Here is a 17,294-nt window from a genome sequence, read left to right on the forward strand (position 1 = left end):
CCTGTATGCATTTTTCGTTATAAGAAAGATTTATGGTTATAATATGACCCTGTGAATTGAGCCACTTTCTGCAGAGCATTGTTTCAGCACCTAAAGCACCAGGAATTATTGGTTTGCATGTTCTGCATTTTGATTTCCGTCCTATAAGGCTGACCTTTAGTTTCTCTTCATTTTTGTCATTGCCTTTCTTTGTGCTTAATGGGTATCAGTGTTGCTTTTTCTTCATATTGATAATAGCTTTCAGTAACTTCTGTCTTTGTTCACTGGGAGAGATAAATAGTTTAAATCTTGATTAAATGCCATGTTAGATGTTGAATTATTATCAATAAACCCCTTGCTCTAAAATCATGTGTAAATCTGAGTCTATTCTTTATGTTCCTCTGGAACTGCTGACTGTGTTCAGTATGCATTTCTGGTGCAGCTTTGATTTCAGAATGAAATGGAAAGCATTGTGAGAAAAGGGAATATTGATTTTTCTTCTAGTTAAGCAATGGTTTTCCAGGTGACAGAGCTCAATTATATTATACTGGTTATTGGACTATTCAACATATGCCTTTTTAGTGAAGTGATTCTGAACAGTAATGTCCTATATCTTAATTAAACCAATATGTTGAGGGAGGTTGGATAGAACATACATTTGAAAATGTAAATGTCAAGTATATTGTGCCAAGGCTTATCTGTTAAATACTGTGAGGTTACTGCCCAAATGAAGCTGCTGGGAATAATAATTGTTCAGCCTTTTCTTTTTCTGTTGCTGTGTAATTGGATCAAGGTGTTTGTCCATTTGATAACTACCGTAAAGTGTAAATTAGAGTAAGTTGGAAATGGATGTAAAAACATGTTATTTAAATTTTTAATTACTGAGTTGGAGTAGGTGCTCCATGGGAGGTCAGTCTGCAGTCCTCTCCCAGAAGCCTTGTCAGAAAATTCCATGTAATGGTAGAGAAAAATGCTGAAAGAGAAGAAGTGTCTCAAATGGCAAAGACAGCTTAGTCACTTTAAGGAATTAAATGCACGCTTTAGAGCAGGTGGGAAGCTGGCAGTGTGTAATGCAGGCATGGTTTGTGTTCTATATATACTCTCCATATTGAGGTATCCTGACTCTGTGCTGTGTGGGCATGTGAGTGTGTGTGTGTAGGGAATCAGTTTCAGTGAGCAGGGATATATTCATGGCCTGTTTGGGAAGCACTGTATAGATTTAGTTAGGTGGGTTGCAGATTCTATCTTGATCTAAAGCCATTGCAAATAAAATGAAATGAATGGTAATAGGATCCCATTAACCTCGTTGATTTATACATGTTAAAAGCTCTGAGATGCTGTCTGCAAGATCTTCAGCTTCCAGCTTTTTCTCCCTTCCCTCATCCCCAAGTAGGCACCAGTGCTACCATTGCCATGTACAGAGAAGTTAACTGTATCAGTGCAATGCAGACATATTTCTCTAGAGCTGAAAATATTTTAATAATTCAGGAAGAATAATACATCTTTAGGTTGCATGTTTTTGCTTCTGTTAAATAACAAGGAGAGTTCTGAGTTTTAAAAACTGATCAGGGCAGTGATTCATACTAAAAGTACTGTAGAGACAATTTACAACTAGTTTCAGAAATGTTTTCAGATTGGATAAGAATATGATGATACATATATATATGTGTGTATATATATATATATATATATGTCTATGTATATTCTGGTGCTATCCCAGTGTACTGTGCCAGTATGACAGAAATAAATAGCCTACATCTTACACGCTAGCAGTTTTGTATTTTACTTGCTTTTTCCTACCTTAGTGTAGGTTCTCTGAACTATGCTTAAATGAAAAATATGGAAAATTTATATCTCTTTGAAGTTAGTAGAAGAAAGCAACTTCTCCTCTGTAGATGAGCAATCAAGATAAAAATATGCGACTCTTTGTTTGAGGGATAAGTAAGTGGCTGTCCCGGCATCTCAGAGCGTCTGTGTTGTTTTGCAGGATGTGACCTTCCAGTTCACTGAGCACACATTAAGGGTATCTGTAGCCCTGTTTCTTTATTAAAATAATGCAGAAAGATCAGGGAGAAGAACAAAAACCAAAGGCTTTTTGTAAAGTTTGGTGGTATTTACCTTCATTCTAGCAGTGCTTGATTGATACCATACGTGTGCATGCCATGGGTGCCAAATACTGATGCATTTCTCTTTGGGCTTTGGTGTAGATCTGACACAGTTTGGACTTGGAAGGGTTTTGTTCATCTGGATTAGTGAAAACTGTTGGCTGAGGGAAGGTTGTTGAGTGATCAGGCAGTCTGACTGTAAACCTTTTGTTTTGGAAAAAGATTAAAGAACTAAATAAAAGCCACTATGCCTTACTTCATGAAGTTTTTTGAGATCTTTTGAGAAGTTATGTTCTATTCTATGTAGAATACAAATTAGCATTTTCAAGTAGGTTAAAAAGAGGAACCAGCAGGACTGTCATCTCAGAAAGATAACTAAGGCCTTGAAATCTTTTAACATTTTGTGATATTTCTTCAGTTTTCTTTTTTTTTTTGCCTAACTTAAGGGTCCCAAAAATGAATGCATAAAACATTTTAGTTCCGCATGGTTGCTGTTCTATGATCATTCTTCTAAAAAATGCACCTAAATTTTTGCCCCTTGCTTAACCTGTGCTTTGAAAATATGCCGTCTTAAAAATGAGATTAAGATCTATTTTAAGTATTTTGCATAATAAATGTAACCTACTATCCTTTAAGCACATACAGTTCCCATATTCATTAGAAAAAAAGGAGAAATAAGCCAATTTAATTTATAACTAAGAGATTATGAGAGCCTGTGCATTCCATATAGCTACATGAGCCATTGTGAATGGAATAGGTTTGCTTATACTCTGACAGCTCTGTGATTTGTAATCTGCTTTTCTGTCTTCTGGTTAACAGAATATCCCCTCCCAAGCAAAATTCTCATTGATGTCTTGCTCCTCCACATGCACTTTGCACTGATAATGTAGCTCTTGGAGGAAATACTTCCACACAGATGTTACATGAAAGACATGTAGGAAAAGTAACCTTTTAATCTGATTGATATGTTGCTATGCCATATGAAGCACAGGGCCCAGCTCTGCTGACCTTTTTTGCATGCCAGGAGCTACCTCTGCCAGGTGTCCTATTGAACTTAGGTGAATTTTCTGGGCACGTAAAATTCTTTGTGCCAACATAGATTGGAAGTTTGTGCTTACTCTCTTGTGTGAGTCACAATTTGTATGGGTGAGTCTTCTCAAGAGGGAATTATTACAGATTTTGAGCTGAACCTTGGGTTCTGAAAAGCTAATATTCTCACCAGAATGGAAATATGAGACATGTCTTGTGTAGCTTGTTGCTGCTTGCAGCAGTAGTGGGCTTTGTTATCTAGAAGCTCTTTTAACACATAGCCTTGATAACTGAAGGCAAGAAATAATATTGCTGCATCTCCCCAACAAAAACTTTCTGGTGTTTTGTAGTTACCTTTGCAGACCCTTCTTGCCCATATCTCTGACACGTTAATGCCGTGAGGAGTCCAGCTATTGCCATCTGTGGGGTGGAAGGGTGGTGCCTGGCCTGCAAGGTTACAGGGAGCAAAGCAAGGGCAGCCTGTGGAGGCTGTGGGTTCACATTTGTCTCTGTCAGTGTGACAGAGGAGAACTTTTGAGCTGCCATGGAGAGCTCAAAGGAGTTAGAAGAAACAGCAGGGAATTTTGCTTGGTATGTTTTTCTTGGATTTATTTTTTCTCACCTGCAGTTGTTTTTATTTCTCCTAAACATTACTGAGAATACTGGACTTGTATTTCTTGAAATATTAAAAAGTTTGTTTTCTCTTTAAATTACAGTAGTTTACTTTTAGTCTTAATGCATTTGCTCTCTAGGGAGATTCTGAAAGTAAAGAACTAGTAATGCTGAAACTCACACATCTGTTCGTATATGGGTGTTAATGTCTTGTCTCAGAATATATAAGACCATAATCTGTTATAAGGAGTTTGAGGGACATGATTCAGACTTAGCTATTGAAGAAAATTCAGACTTAAGGTGGAAAGTGTTCAGCCAGCCCTTCTGTGTTCTCTATGGACCGTGGCAATGTAAGGGCTGAGTCCTGCACTTGGTAACAGCAGCCCTCCCCCAAGCAGCACCACAGGCTTGGCGAAGAGTGGCTGGAAAGCTGCCTGGTGGAAAAGGGCCTGGGGATGCTCGCCAGCAGCTGGCGAACACGAGCCAGCAGTGTGCCCAGGTGGCCAAAAAGGCCAGTGGCATTCTGGCTTGTATAATAAATGGCGTGATCAGCAGAAGCAGACCAGTGATTGTCCCTCTGTACTCAGCTCTGGTGAGGCCACACCTCGAGTCCTGTGTCCAGCTTTGGACCCTGCACTACAAGAAGGACATTGAAATACTGGAGCATGTCTGGAGAAGGGCAACACAGCTGGTGAAGGGTCTGGAGAGTAAGACATATAGGAACAGCTGAGGGAGCTGGAGGTGTTTAGCCTGGAGAAAAGGAAGCTCAGTGGTGACCTTTCCACTCTACAATTCCTTGAAAGGAGGTTGTAGCCAGGTGGGGGTTGGACTCTTCTCCCAGGCAACCAGCAACAGAACAAGAGGAAATGGCTTCAAGCTGCAATAGGAAATGTTCAGGTTGGACCTGAAAATTCACATTAGGGTGAATATTTTCACTGAAAGAATTGGAATGGGCTGCCCAGGGGAGTGGTGGAGTCACTTCTCTGGAAAAGTTCAAGAAATGACTGGATGTGACATTTAGAGCTAGTTTAGTTGACAAGATGGTGTTCAGTCAAAGTTTGGACTCATTGATCTTGGAAGTCTTTTCCAATCTTTATGATTCTATGAAGTAAAATAAAAAATTGGCCCAATCCATGAGCTGTTGGGCTATATGCCCTGATGTTGGCATTAGCTCCTATCTATAAATATTCTTGTCTCGGCTTTACGTGGGATTTAACTGGGAGATGTTTGGTCATTGTTTTCTTGGCATTCAAATGTGGAAACCCAGCCAGCTCAAGTAAAACATGTGATGCTCATTAGGGCAAGCTAGAAATGAGCCAAGTCTTGTGTCTGACGGCAACAGGAAGGCAGTTGTTTTAACTGCCATTCACCGGTGACTTTGCTGAAAAATGATGTATAGTGTTTCCAAATCAGTTACGGTCTTTGGGAGATGCCAGTCTTGGCAAACTTGTCCCTTTGCTTTTTGTCTGGTATTCATTTTGTAGTTATGTGAGGGCATATTACTAGAAAAAAGTGGATTTTATTTTTCAGGCAAAGTGCTACAATTTGGGATAATTCTGTCCTTCAGTCAGTCTTCATCTCTGTGGTACAGTTCTTGTTGAGACAAATGCCTCACTTACTTGTGTCTTACTGCTCTGAAGAGAAACCAGAGCAATACATTCCAACTCACAAAAACTACCACCATTCTGAATCAGTCTGTTTCCAAAGTACTGTTCAGACTCATACTGAGAGTGTCCCAGGAGTGCCATGTGTGCAGACTGGGGCTGGTGCTGATGCCTCTTTGTTATCTAGAGCACATATTAACTGTATTTTATGTATAAAAACCATCTTTGCATACATATGGCCAACAGAACGGTTTATTTCTAAAAGCAGCTTAGCTGTTACTGCTGCTTGCTGATTCTGACCTAGGAAGTCTTCTTGAGGCCCAAATTAGAGTTTCTTTGGGCTTTTTGTGCCTATGACATCATTTATGCAGACTGTGGGCTTCACTATAATGCCAAGTATGAAACAGCATCTTGTGAAGAATTATTTTTGAACAGCTAATTATAACATTATAAGTAAAAAATATTCTGTAATCATTTTCAGCAGAAGTTTCTCATAAGTTAAATTTATTTTATACTCATATCAGCTCTGGTGGTAAATACTTTCTTCAACTATGTTACTGCAATTTCTGAAAAAAAATCTTGGGTTTTTGTTTCCCCTGTTCATATGATGTTCATATTGTGATGATGATATTAGGAAATTTTTCATCTCTCTACACAATCCCTCTTCTGGATGTGGACTCTGAAGAACTGTCTTGGAGATATGCTTTGCTTTCGTCTAGTTAATATGTCCTAAATTTTCCTCACAGATCTTAATAGAGGCCTTATGATTTTTTAATCAAATACCTTTTAGTTAAGCTTCTTAAAGGGTTCATTGCTTGAAATCAGCAGGGAATAAAAGATATTGATTTGGAGATAATGACTCAAATTCTTCTGTACTTTTTTCGGGATGCATTTTGTATGCATCTTATAAAATTTGAATTCTGCAAGCATTGTGAGCAGCTTGAAGGTAGAAATGGTTTCACAGGGTAAGAAATGCAGGGACCAAATTTCTGACATACTGGGGCATGTAGTGTTTTTCAAATTGTGGTTTTAGGAATGTGAAAGGTGATTTCCCTGCTGAATAAAATGTAGGACTGCAGTTGAAGAATGTAGGTTTCTGTTGTATGTTTTACAGATTTCTGAAGTCACTTGCATGGGCATTTAGTCTATTAATAACCAGTTACAGGCACTATGAAGCATTGGCTTGCCTTTGAATGCTAAGTAATATAATTTTGACATATATGTGGAGATGCAAACATACTATGAAATGATTTTATATTAGAACCTACCTGTCCAAGAGAAAGATGAAACAGGTATCTTGGTAGTTTCAGTCTCTCCCCTAGGGTTCTGTCCACAGCAATCCATGTCTGTGTCCCATTGGTACTGAGGTAAAGTTGTGGAATTACCCTAGTGTGACAGCAGTTCCAGTTATTGAGGAGCAGATAGAACTGTGTTTGTGGTATCTTCGTTTCTAAGCTGAGCTGCAATGGGTTCTGCCAGGATTTGCCAGGTTAGGTTATTCATTGGTCAGTAGAAAACTAGACAGTATTTTTTTTTTAACATGGTGATACAAACACAAAGTTGCAAGGCCTTTCTATACAAGCATTTTGTCATAGCCATTTAGAACATTTTTTCACTTCCTTCGATTTGCAGAGACCTTTGGAGTGTGCTAGTGAAAATACAGACTTCCTGGCATTGAACATTTTCTGGCACATTAACACTTTTTGATTTTCATAATTTGTTTTTGTGGGCTAAGGAGTGGTTCACAGAGCACCAGGTGTCCCAGACCTGGAGGTGAAATTCCGTTGTTTTAACATTTTTTCTTGAGTACTTTAGTGTTTCTATGGTTTTGCTAAAGCCAAAAATGTCTGTAATTTTGCTGTCAGGAGACTGGAGTATATGAAAGGAGAAAAATAAGGTTCCATCTTAGTATGTTTTCATGAGGTGATCAGCATACACATGTATGTCAAGTCCAAGGGTTTTAAAAAGTGTTTGATAACTGTAGTATTGAAAAGGTCATAATACAGCAGTGTGCAAACATGTAGCTAATCATGTTCTCATGCCAAAATGTATTGCTGCAGATTTCCAAGTACTAGATTTATTATTAGAGAAGGTGGACTTAAAATGAACTCCAAAAGATGCCTTATGGGAGAAAGCCAAATACATGAGGACTTTCAGAAGTACAGGAGGAAGGTAGTCTTATGCCACACACACAAAGTCCTATTCTCAAAGATGTTGTATTCTTTTGACTTTTATTTTGTACATTATTGACAGAGAACATAGAATGGAATTTATTGACGGAAAAACTAAAACCAAAAATTCACCAAAAATTCACTATAACATTTTTCATTAATGTATGCCAATGTTTGATGTTTGTTTTCCTTCAATTTTTATCTAAAAGAAAGTAAGTCTGGCATGAGGACTGAATTTACCTAGTAAAATGTTGGAAGTATGTAATCCAAGTCCTAATTTTTTCTTCTTGGCGCCTTAAAAAGGTGCATGTTTTACATGAAAGTGGTATCAGAAATGGAGTAACTAAAGGTTTTTTATTTCAACATTTATTCCAGGAAAATGATCAGGGTCTAATAAACAGCCAGTAGGGAGAATGGAAGAGCAAGTCAAGGTATATATATAATGCTTTACATGTAGCATATTCTGAACTGTTTATTTTCTTGAATGTCCCTCAAGTCAATGTTTGCCAGATTTAACTGGATAGTAGGCAAACCCTCTGAGTGGTTAGCAAGCTCTGTGGACCTCATCATGTTTGCTTCTCCTTGTTGGTTTCAGTTTTAACCTAAGCTCTGAAGATCTTTGGAAGGTGTCTTGAAGGGGTTGATACAGACTGTGTCTGGGGAAGCATTATGTGAATTACATTCTGTCGTCTTGCTTAGGCTAAGGATAATTGCTTGCTGCTTTTCTATGGATGTGAAGGTTCTGAATGCTTTCCATCACCCTTGTACCTGATGGTATATTTGTTGTTTAGTAACTGTGTATTTCTGCTTTGTTTTACAGCCCTTAGCATATTTTTTTTCTTTATAGAGAAACCAGAAAAAACCATTGGTTTAATAAAAACATTTTCAATAATTATACACACTAATGCATGTCCTTTTATTGTGACATTAATGATACATAGCCCCCTCTGAATTTGTCAGCCTCAGTGAACCATAAAGATAAACTGCGGTGCTGTGATTTTTAGCAGAACATTTTGAAATATGAGCAAACTGAAAAAAATTACTGCTATTACAAACCATACTGCAGAATTGGTATAAAGCTGTACTTTAATATAGAAAATCACATTGTGGATCATATGGAACATTTCTAAATGGTATCTGCATCTGTTGTGTTTTTCTGCTAGCAACACTTACTTCAGAAGTGCTTTTTTGTTGTTCATGTGTGTACTTTTAGTTACAGTAAGTGAGGAAGGTCAAATCTTACTGCTGTTCTGGGAGCAATTTAAAAAAAAATTGTTTATCTGCATGTTCTGGTGGATAGGTAAGAAAGTGTCTAAAAGTATAGAATAATAATTTAAATTATAGTACAGTTCTTCTGTTATGTGCCGTAGGAAGCACATCCTTATGGTAAAAGGTACTCTAAGTATTTTGGGAGACTGTATCATTCCTTCGTTGAGCTCTTTTCTATCCTAGCAATGCTGTGTTGGTACCATATAATGAGCAGCAATCCTGTGCTTGTCCCTCATGCTAACCCGAAATAAAACATGAACCTGTGGGATTTTTATTGCTGCATTATTCCTGTTACTGCTCACTCCATTAGAAGTGTCAAGCAATAACCAGGCAATGGTACATATAAAGACAGTTGGCTTCTGCCAAGGATTTGAACACTAAAAATCTTGCTTTGAAATTGCCATAGTTACATATTTTCCATAAACGTAGACCAACAGACTTATAAACTTGAGAGAAACACTTTTTTCTGTGGGTGGCTGAAGCTACTGCTCACGTAAGGCCTCCAGGCATGACTGAATTCTGCAGGCCATGATTCTTCACCACCATTGGAAGGTGTCTGGACCATTTCCCCACCTGCCCGTGTATTGCAGCCTGTCCCTGCTGCTAAGTGGTGAGTTTGAAGACACCTGCACTTCTCCGACTTGTCTCTCCAGGACTAGTTTGTGATCATGGCAGTATTATGGAGGTGCAGCCTGTTGGCTGCTTCAGGTGCCATCCCTGTAGGACCCTGAGATGAGAGAGCGCTGGCTAATCCAGTAGCTGCAGGAGACATTGTAGTTGTTTTGTTGAGCAGAGTGAACAGATAGATAAGACCCTGTGCTAATGCATCACTTCCAGAGGTCTAATATTATCAACTCATTAAAATACACATTTATGTTAGTGGAAGACTGATGAAGGAAGGACTGATGTGTCCAGAAGTTTGTCTTTTCTAAGACGATTTGTATTAGTTTATAAAGTAGTTTACTTTTCTCTATAAATGTTGTTTCTATAAATTTACATGAATTGAATACTCTCATGCTATGGAGTGGCTTTTCCTGGTTTCTTTGGTTTGGTTTGTTAGCAAGCCTTTGTATCAACTCTTATGTTTGTCAGTGCAAAATTGATTTACTTTTAGGGGAAATCGGCTGGGCCAGAGGTAAGCAAGTGGGAGAAAAGCTTAATCTGGTGAGCTTTGATGAATATTGTATTGCTGTTTATGGCCCGAAGCAAACATCATTCAACTTAATAAGACTCATTCAAGTGTATTGAGTGGGATGTGGTTGTTTCCTGTTTTGTTCTTTTAGAGACACACAGAGTTCAAATGTGTCAAATTGCATCTAAATTAAGGGCAACAGTCCTTGAAAAAAAAGTATTTTTTTATTTGGACTTTCCAACATTTCATGGTTATCTTGCATTCATCGACTTTTCATTTGCCTTTTGTATAAAATACTGCTTTCACCCTGGATTTCTTGGCAATTTTCTGTTTTTAAATCACTACACTGAGATTAAAATCTATTCTTTAACTGGAAAATATATTTAGATGACACTTGTTATGTATTTTAACACAGCCCATGTTTTAAGAGAAAAGTAGTTTCTGTTCACTGCATTAAAAATGCCTGGTAATACCAGAGTCCATGATGGGTAGGGGTGTTAGTAATTGGCAAATAACATTTCAGCAGATATAGGAGTATCTGTGAATTGTGAAATGAAATACTTTCTTTTTAGAAAAATGACTGGGCTTATTATTTCTGGGAAGAGGGAGTAATAAAAAGGAGAGGGAAAATGTACTGACAATTTACAAAAGTTGTCTCCCATAAAAACATTGCTATCTTTGATTGTGTATCACGATCAATATATCAGATTTCTGATTTCAGACTTTTTATTCATGCCATTTTATCTGACAGTTGAAATAATTTAACTAGGAAGGATGGGTATATACAGATGGACTATTAGACTACTCTGCAACAATGTGATTTCCATTTGGCTTGCTTGAAATATTTTTCAACTTTTTTTTGAGATTCCTGACTCTGCTTATCTGTGACTATAGGATAGTATATCTAGAACAATAGGAGATTTGAAAAAGTTCCTTGTTTTTTAGTACTCTTACCCTTTTTAAAGACCAAAAAAAAAAAAAAAACCCAAGCAAAAAACCTGTGGAAAGGAGTTGTTGCTTTAAAATGGCCAATTCAGTGAAAGATGGTGTAACTGCTGAAGAAAACCCATATTCTTTTAGAAATTTAGAAATAGTTGATTTTTTTTTTTTTTGACATTTCCCTTGTAAAAATACAGGGGGCTTCTCTACACATGCAGATATTCCTGGTTATTTCTTTCCTTTAATCATGTTTGTTCTGGAACAGGATGGCTGCTTAGCTTCTTGCTAACTTCATCCATGAAGTGGAAACAGTGGAATAAAACCAAAAGCAAATGATTTTTCTAGAGCTAGCGTGTCACACAAAGAGCCATTCACAAACTCCTGTTGAGCTTTAAGTAGACTCCTGTGTCAAATCGGAGCACTAAAGAGCTTGACTATAGATGAAGGCTCATCAGTTTTCTACAAGTAAATGAAGCTGTTTGTATGTATTATTACTTTAGGACTGAAATATCAAATTGTACTGTTGGGGAGAGGGAGGGCAGAAATTGCATGCTCCAAATCAAGAGATTCTAGGGTTTGAAATACACAGTGGGTTTGTTCTCAGGATAATTTTTTGCTTATCTGAAGAATTACTTGCTACAAATTGAGCAGACTTTGTTGTAATTTACAACCATATTTTTACATCTTATTATTTCTATCTTGCCCTTTTCTGTCCTTTCTCTCTCATTTGAATGTGTTTCGTGTAATAAAAAAGCAACCTCACACACTGACTTATGCATGCGATGGAAACTAATGATATAATGATATATGCAGGAAGTATTTTTTCAGTGTCACAGAAATGTGGAAAAAAAATAGAATGACTGTTTTTTTGCTTTGATTGTCACCCCTGCTCAGTGTCACAGCTTCTAATAGCATTGGCAAAATCTGCAGCATGGTACATGTTGCTACTTGCGGGGTTGGAAATAAGTAGATTGTAGGGACTAAGACTACTTGTATCTCAACTTAGAGGAAAAAATAGCAAGGAAGTTTTGGGGGATGATGAAGTTGAACACCTATGCTCATTCCCCATACCTGGAAGATAAGCAGTGATAAGGAAAGTATTGAAATCCTTGAAGGTCACTGTTTACCACATCTGTGTCTCTTGTGCCAGTAGAGAGAGACAGGAACCAAAGAAAGAGAGCACAATGTTTTTTTCCAGACTACTACCTTAATGAAATTATTTTGGGGAATTGCAGGGTAGAAATAGATTATTGTTAAGATTTACCCTCACGATAGTCACCTGTGTTGAAAATCCCATCCTGTAAATATGAGAAATTTATTAGGCCTTTCTGTTTAGACCTGTAGAAACGTTTGCCCTAAACAGACATAGATTTCCACTTGCTACATGGCTTTCAGTGTGACTGTTGTTTTTATGGATACTATTTTATAGCAAAGCGAGCAGGATTATTTTACTACTGAATCTTCATTTTTTAAGATTTCAAGGGTTCTTTTCAATTCAGGTTTTCAAAACTGCTTAATATGTGGACTTTCATAGTCTGGTTTTCCATCTGTTTAACCCTCTACACAAGTTAGGCATTTCCTGAAAGGATAAGTACATAGTATTTAGCTCTCTGGCTTTTATTTCACTGTCTGTCTGAGGAATATTTTCCTTAGCGTTTCAGAAAGAAAAGACTACGTAAAAGGCACGTTACTCAAAAAATCAAACTTTCAGCTCAGGCAGCTTTTGCTGCCTCACAGGGGAATTGTACATGTTTGTGTCCTGCAGGTGGCTGGTGAAGAAGAGCCTTGCCCCAGGGTCTCCTATGGCAGGTGCCTCTTGAATGCCCTCCTCGTGGGAGCTGCAGAAGGGAGCTGTTGCTGCGAGGAGTGTACAGTGCTGTCAGCTCCTCCCCTGCAAATCTTGTTTGTGTTGTCAGTGCGATGCTGACAGTAGCTCCTAGGCTCTCGTGGGGTTCTCTGCTGGGTGACCACAGCTCTCAGGGCTCCTGCAGCCTCCATGCACCCATGGGAGCTGTGTAGGCTGGCTCGGTGTGTGCTCCACGTTGATGCAGGCTGGCATTCCACACCCTCTCTAGGCAGGTTCTTGCAAACAGAGCGGGAAGGACGCGCAGGGCGCTCTTCCCTGGCCTGCCAAAGGGCCCAGGGCTGGTGAGACATGCTGTTGGCATCCTTCCTTGCAGAGCTTTCTGAAGCCTGGACACCTCTTTGAAACCAAACTTTCTGGTGTTTCAGATGAGGAGCTTAGTGGTGCTGATTCATTTACTTTGCCATTAGGTAGAGTCCATTAATCACCTACCTTTCCTGAGGGCATGAGTGGGAAGCTGCCAGGCATGGGGACCTCTTCTCAGCTGTAGGTGCAGTCTGGTGTTGTGTGGGGATCACCATCTGCAGAGGCAAGTCTTTGATACAAACCTCATCCCCTGCTATTTTTAATTAGATCTAGTTTAAAGTATAATGTTCTTCTAGTAGGAGAGACAAAAGGGGATATTTTATTAGGTTACAGCATAAAAGTGCCATCTATCATGCTGCTCTGCTAAAATAGAATTATCAATTTTTTAATGTTCTTGTGTCTGGCCTGTCTTCTGAAACATGGTATAGCTTTATAGACCCTGTTCTTGGTTGTGTGGAGACTCTGTTTGGGTGGAATGAGCATTCTTTATGAGATAGATTTAAAACAATTCCATTTATTAATTGTACATTTGTGTATGTGAGGTCACCCTGATTATATAGACTGGAGCAGTGATGCCTTACTCATCTTGCTTTTTAATTTATCATGTGTAAGGTTTGGGGAAAAAAACAGCAATTGTAGCTGGTTGTAAAAACTGATTGTGGTGCCTTTGCACTCAGTTCTACCTTTCACTCTGCTTTCCTTCAGCATGCTGTGATGCAGAGGCACTGTTTGTAATGGCAACTGTTTTTTTGGGCTGGGTGTTACTTTGCTAGGTTCCTAAGCTGTCCCTCTTGTCCTGTTCCAAGAAGCCTGCAGTGGAGGAGGCTGGTATAGCCATGAGCATGCTGGCCCCATGCGAGAAGTGTTTGACTTCATCTGGGGAGTCGAGCTCTGGAAACAAGTGTCCTCATTTCCCCCTCTAGAACTTTGGACTCAACACTGTTGTGTGCTGATTCCTGAACAGTAGGACAGGTAGCTGCATAATGTAGAAGCAAAACCATCATATGTAATTGTCCTAGAATCCTGACTTGAACTAAATATTTAAAAAATATTTCCTGGGCTTCTTGAGTAACATCTCTGTTTCTTAAAGAACTAACTGCATTTTAAACATTATTATTAATATGCTATTTCTAGGTAGTGTTGGGGAAATACTTTTAACATCATTACTTATGAGCTTCGGAGGTCTAGTGTACATTTCTTTAATTTAATTTGGATAATTTAATTTGAATTTTCCTGACTTGGCTCATTAAAGCCCCTGAGAGAGATTTACATCAAAATTAATTATATCACTGGTTGAATTGCTGAAGTAACTCAGAGAACTCAGTTTGAATAGGTTTGTAAGATGCTGGTTAAATAGTATGCTTGGGTTTTGTAAAACAAGAGTATATAAACCCTATGGATTCTCATCCAAGATGGCTTTAATAGAAGTAATGACCTCTGACAAGGACCACAAAAATAACTACTGCATGTATATTTTATAGTTTGGGTTTTTTTTTCTCTTAAAATTTAGTTGCAGAGTATTGGAAATTATAAAAAACATAATAAATGCAGGTATTTTAATAAAAAATGTATACACAAGTATACCTTCTGTGGAAGGTAATGGAACAAATACTGGTATTTTTCCTCACTATGAAAAAACTTCATAAAAGCTAATTCAAGTTCTGTACCTGTTTTTCTTTTCTTTTGTTGCTCCTGCGGTCCCTTCAGTTACTTTTTGAGCAGGGTCCTTGTACATTTTTCACTTAAAATAACCATAAGTTTGGAGCTTGCAATTCTTATTTGATTCCTATCCCTCCCCCCTCCTTTTTGTGGCAATGAAGACCTATAAAAATATGAATTCTAATATGTAAGATGAAGTACCTGGTTTGAAAGGCATGATACAATTACAGTTCCAGAACTTCTGGCTTTTATAGGAAGATTCCTAATTGTGTCATAGAAAGTGAACGTATAAACCTTATTTGCAAAGTACTTTGATATATTTAAATTGTTTTGAAATCTTATTTAGTTATCTTTTTTTTTTCTAGAAAGGAGCATAAAGTACAATATAATATGATTTAAAATAATGAAAAACAGAATTACTTAGAAAACAGAACATAATAGTGTTGTGGTCCTGTTGTTTTATTTTACTCTGAACAGTTAAAGGCTAAAAAACTATGTATCACTTTGCAGATGAGGAGAAAATACTTGATCATCCTGCCATTTTACGAGTGCAAAACTTATTTTCACAGAAGGCAACTGTGTCCCTTCTGCTGAATGTGCCTTGAAGTGCAGAGAAACCCATCAAAGTTCAGAGCAGCTCTTTATTACTTTTGTCAGTGTTTGCATTACACACACTGGGACTTTGCAGAAAGGCCAAGAGAGTTTAACAGGAGGAGCGAGATGAGCACATTGCAGAGGTCTGTGGGCTGGGGGTAACCACAGCTCTGAAGGAAACCTCTGTGCCTGGTCTGCAGTGTGAGAAAATGAGGGTGAATATTGAGTCTGGCACTCCTACAGAACCAGAACCAACATTAAAATGTGAATATTGGGAACTTTGAAGCTGATCCTTTGGGTGGCAATTGCACCTGGCTGATGGATGACACACACTGTGAGATGCTGATATCCAGGGCTCTTTCAGAATTTCTGTAACTCAGAAAAGGAAGCAGTGCAAAAAATTACTTTGTTGGTATAAGTAAATAGTCTTTAAATTTGAAAATACCGTAAGTCTTTAGAGCTAAATAGGGCTCTTAGAGTTATTCCCAAGGATATCACACATGCTGGATATTCAGGCTCATTGGAAACATATTTTGATGTTTGTGTGGGCCAACTTGATAAAAATTGTAGCAGGAAAAAATAGTGAGAAACCCTCTTGGTTTTATAATTTGGAAGTTTTGAGTTGAAATGCACTGCTTGAAAAGAGCAGATCTGATCAGGTCTGAACAAGTGGCATAAATAGCACTAAATCCCAGGGCCTGGATTTAGATAATTTTCAAAATATTTGTACAAAATATTTGTATTATAAATGTATATTTAATTTTGGCTTAAAGAGCCTAAGCAGAAGGACTGTATGGTGTGATTTAGGATGTCCTTGAGTTGCAGGCCATGAGAGCAGAGACAGGAAATATTTTTGCCCTGTTCTTATGGCATCTGCTGTTGAAGGTTGTTAGAGCAGAATACTGGGATGGGTGGATCCAGGACATCTGTGTGTTTGGTGGGTGTTTGGTTTTTTTTGTGTGTGTGTTGTGGAGTTTTAAAAACTTACTTAGTTAATGCCTGATTTTCTAGAAACGTTTGAGAATTGCTTTTCCACATGGACCTGTCTTTAATATACATAGAAGGTATCAGTGGACTTGACTGCTTGAGTGTCAAAACGCCCTACTGATGAATGCTAGTGCACAGTTAATTTGCTTTAATGTCATTTTTATGTGCAAGCTATCAAAGGATGTGATTCCATGATCAAACAGTATGGATCCCTCTGCGTGGCTCTAGGATGTAAGGATGCTCAGAGGAACCCATTGGAGACAAGTGTCCCTTTGGCAGCTGCTGGCTGCAGCACGAGTGCTGGGGGCTCCCTGGGAGCCAGCTGTGCTGAGATTGGCCTCAAACCAGACTGGATGTGTCTTTAAAATTGTAATAAGTACAATTTTCAGCTCAATTCTTCTCTCACTAGTGTACTGGGAGAGATGACATCTCAACTGATTTTTACTTTGCGGTTTCTACCACCACTTGAGTGTGCAGGAAGAATAATCTCCCTTTTCTTCACTGCTATTCCATTGTTATATATTTCTCAATTATTATGCAGAGTAGATTGTGCTTGTCTAATTATAGGTGAGCCTAGTTAAAGTAGGCAATCTCTGTATAGGGAGCATTTCAGCCGTGGTGTGTGTTGTCGGCTTGTTTTTCAAGTGCAGCAGGAAAGAGGTTTGAAAGGTGAATGCTCTTATTTAGTGCTTCTGGGTTTATCTATCATACCACAAATCTTACTTGCTGTGAATTTACTGTGCACTGAAATGACATTACCTGGCTGATTTAGTGTGTATAATTTAAGATATTAAAGTAATATTAATGTTTTTCAATAATTGCTCTCTTATTTATCAGTATTTTGATTAATAAAAATTAATATCCTGCATCTTCCTAATGGAATAATTAGGATATTTCGACACAGCAAAAACGAAATCCAACTCAAACCTATTTCAACAAGAAGATAACCTAATTTTCCCGCAAAACCTATAAAAATAGGGGAAATATTTTTCCTTCCCATTTCCATTTCTAGCTTGTCTTCTGAACATCAGGCTAATAACTTCT

The 17,294-nt window shown here is 38.1% G+C and overlaps 1 protein-coding gene and 1 long non-coding RNA gene across 24 annotated transcripts in view; one reads left to right on the plus strand and one right to left on the minus strand.

Annotated features, from left to right (window-relative positions):
• PARD3 (par-3 family cell polarity regulator) overlaps positions 1–17,294 on the plus strand; it is a 443,499-nt gene that overhangs the window by 109,355 nt on the left and 316,850 nt on the right. Inside the window, exons 1-2 of one of the 23 annotated variants that reach the window (XM_053973006.1) lie at positions 7,365–7,501; positions 7,876–7,931. The exons of the other annotated variants lie outside the window; for them this stretch is intronic. Coding sequence (XP_053828981.1) covers positions 7,914–7,931 — 18 coding nt within the window. The 5' untranslated portion in view covers positions 7,365–7,501; positions 7,876–7,913. Of the gene's footprint in view, positions 1–7,364; positions 7,502–7,875; positions 7,932–17,294 lie in introns of those variants that run through there. 23 annotated transcript variants of the gene reach the window in all.
• LOC128804849 (uncharacterized) lies at positions 1,870–6,680 on the minus strand. The gene is made up of 3 exons (XR_008436212.1): positions 6,598–6,680; positions 2,098–2,288; positions 1,870–2,020 (listed from the first exon to the last, which is right to left on the minus strand). It is a non-coding gene; the product is annotated as an uncharacterized LOC128804849 (long non-coding RNA).

The sequence above is a fragment of the Vidua macroura genome, chromosome 1 (genome assembly GCF_024509145.1).
Source record: "Vidua macroura isolate BioBank_ID:100142 chromosome 1, ASM2450914v1, whole genome shotgun sequence".
NCBI classification, from domain to species: domain Eukaryota; kingdom Metazoa; phylum Chordata; class Aves; order Passeriformes; family Viduidae; genus Vidua; species Vidua macroura.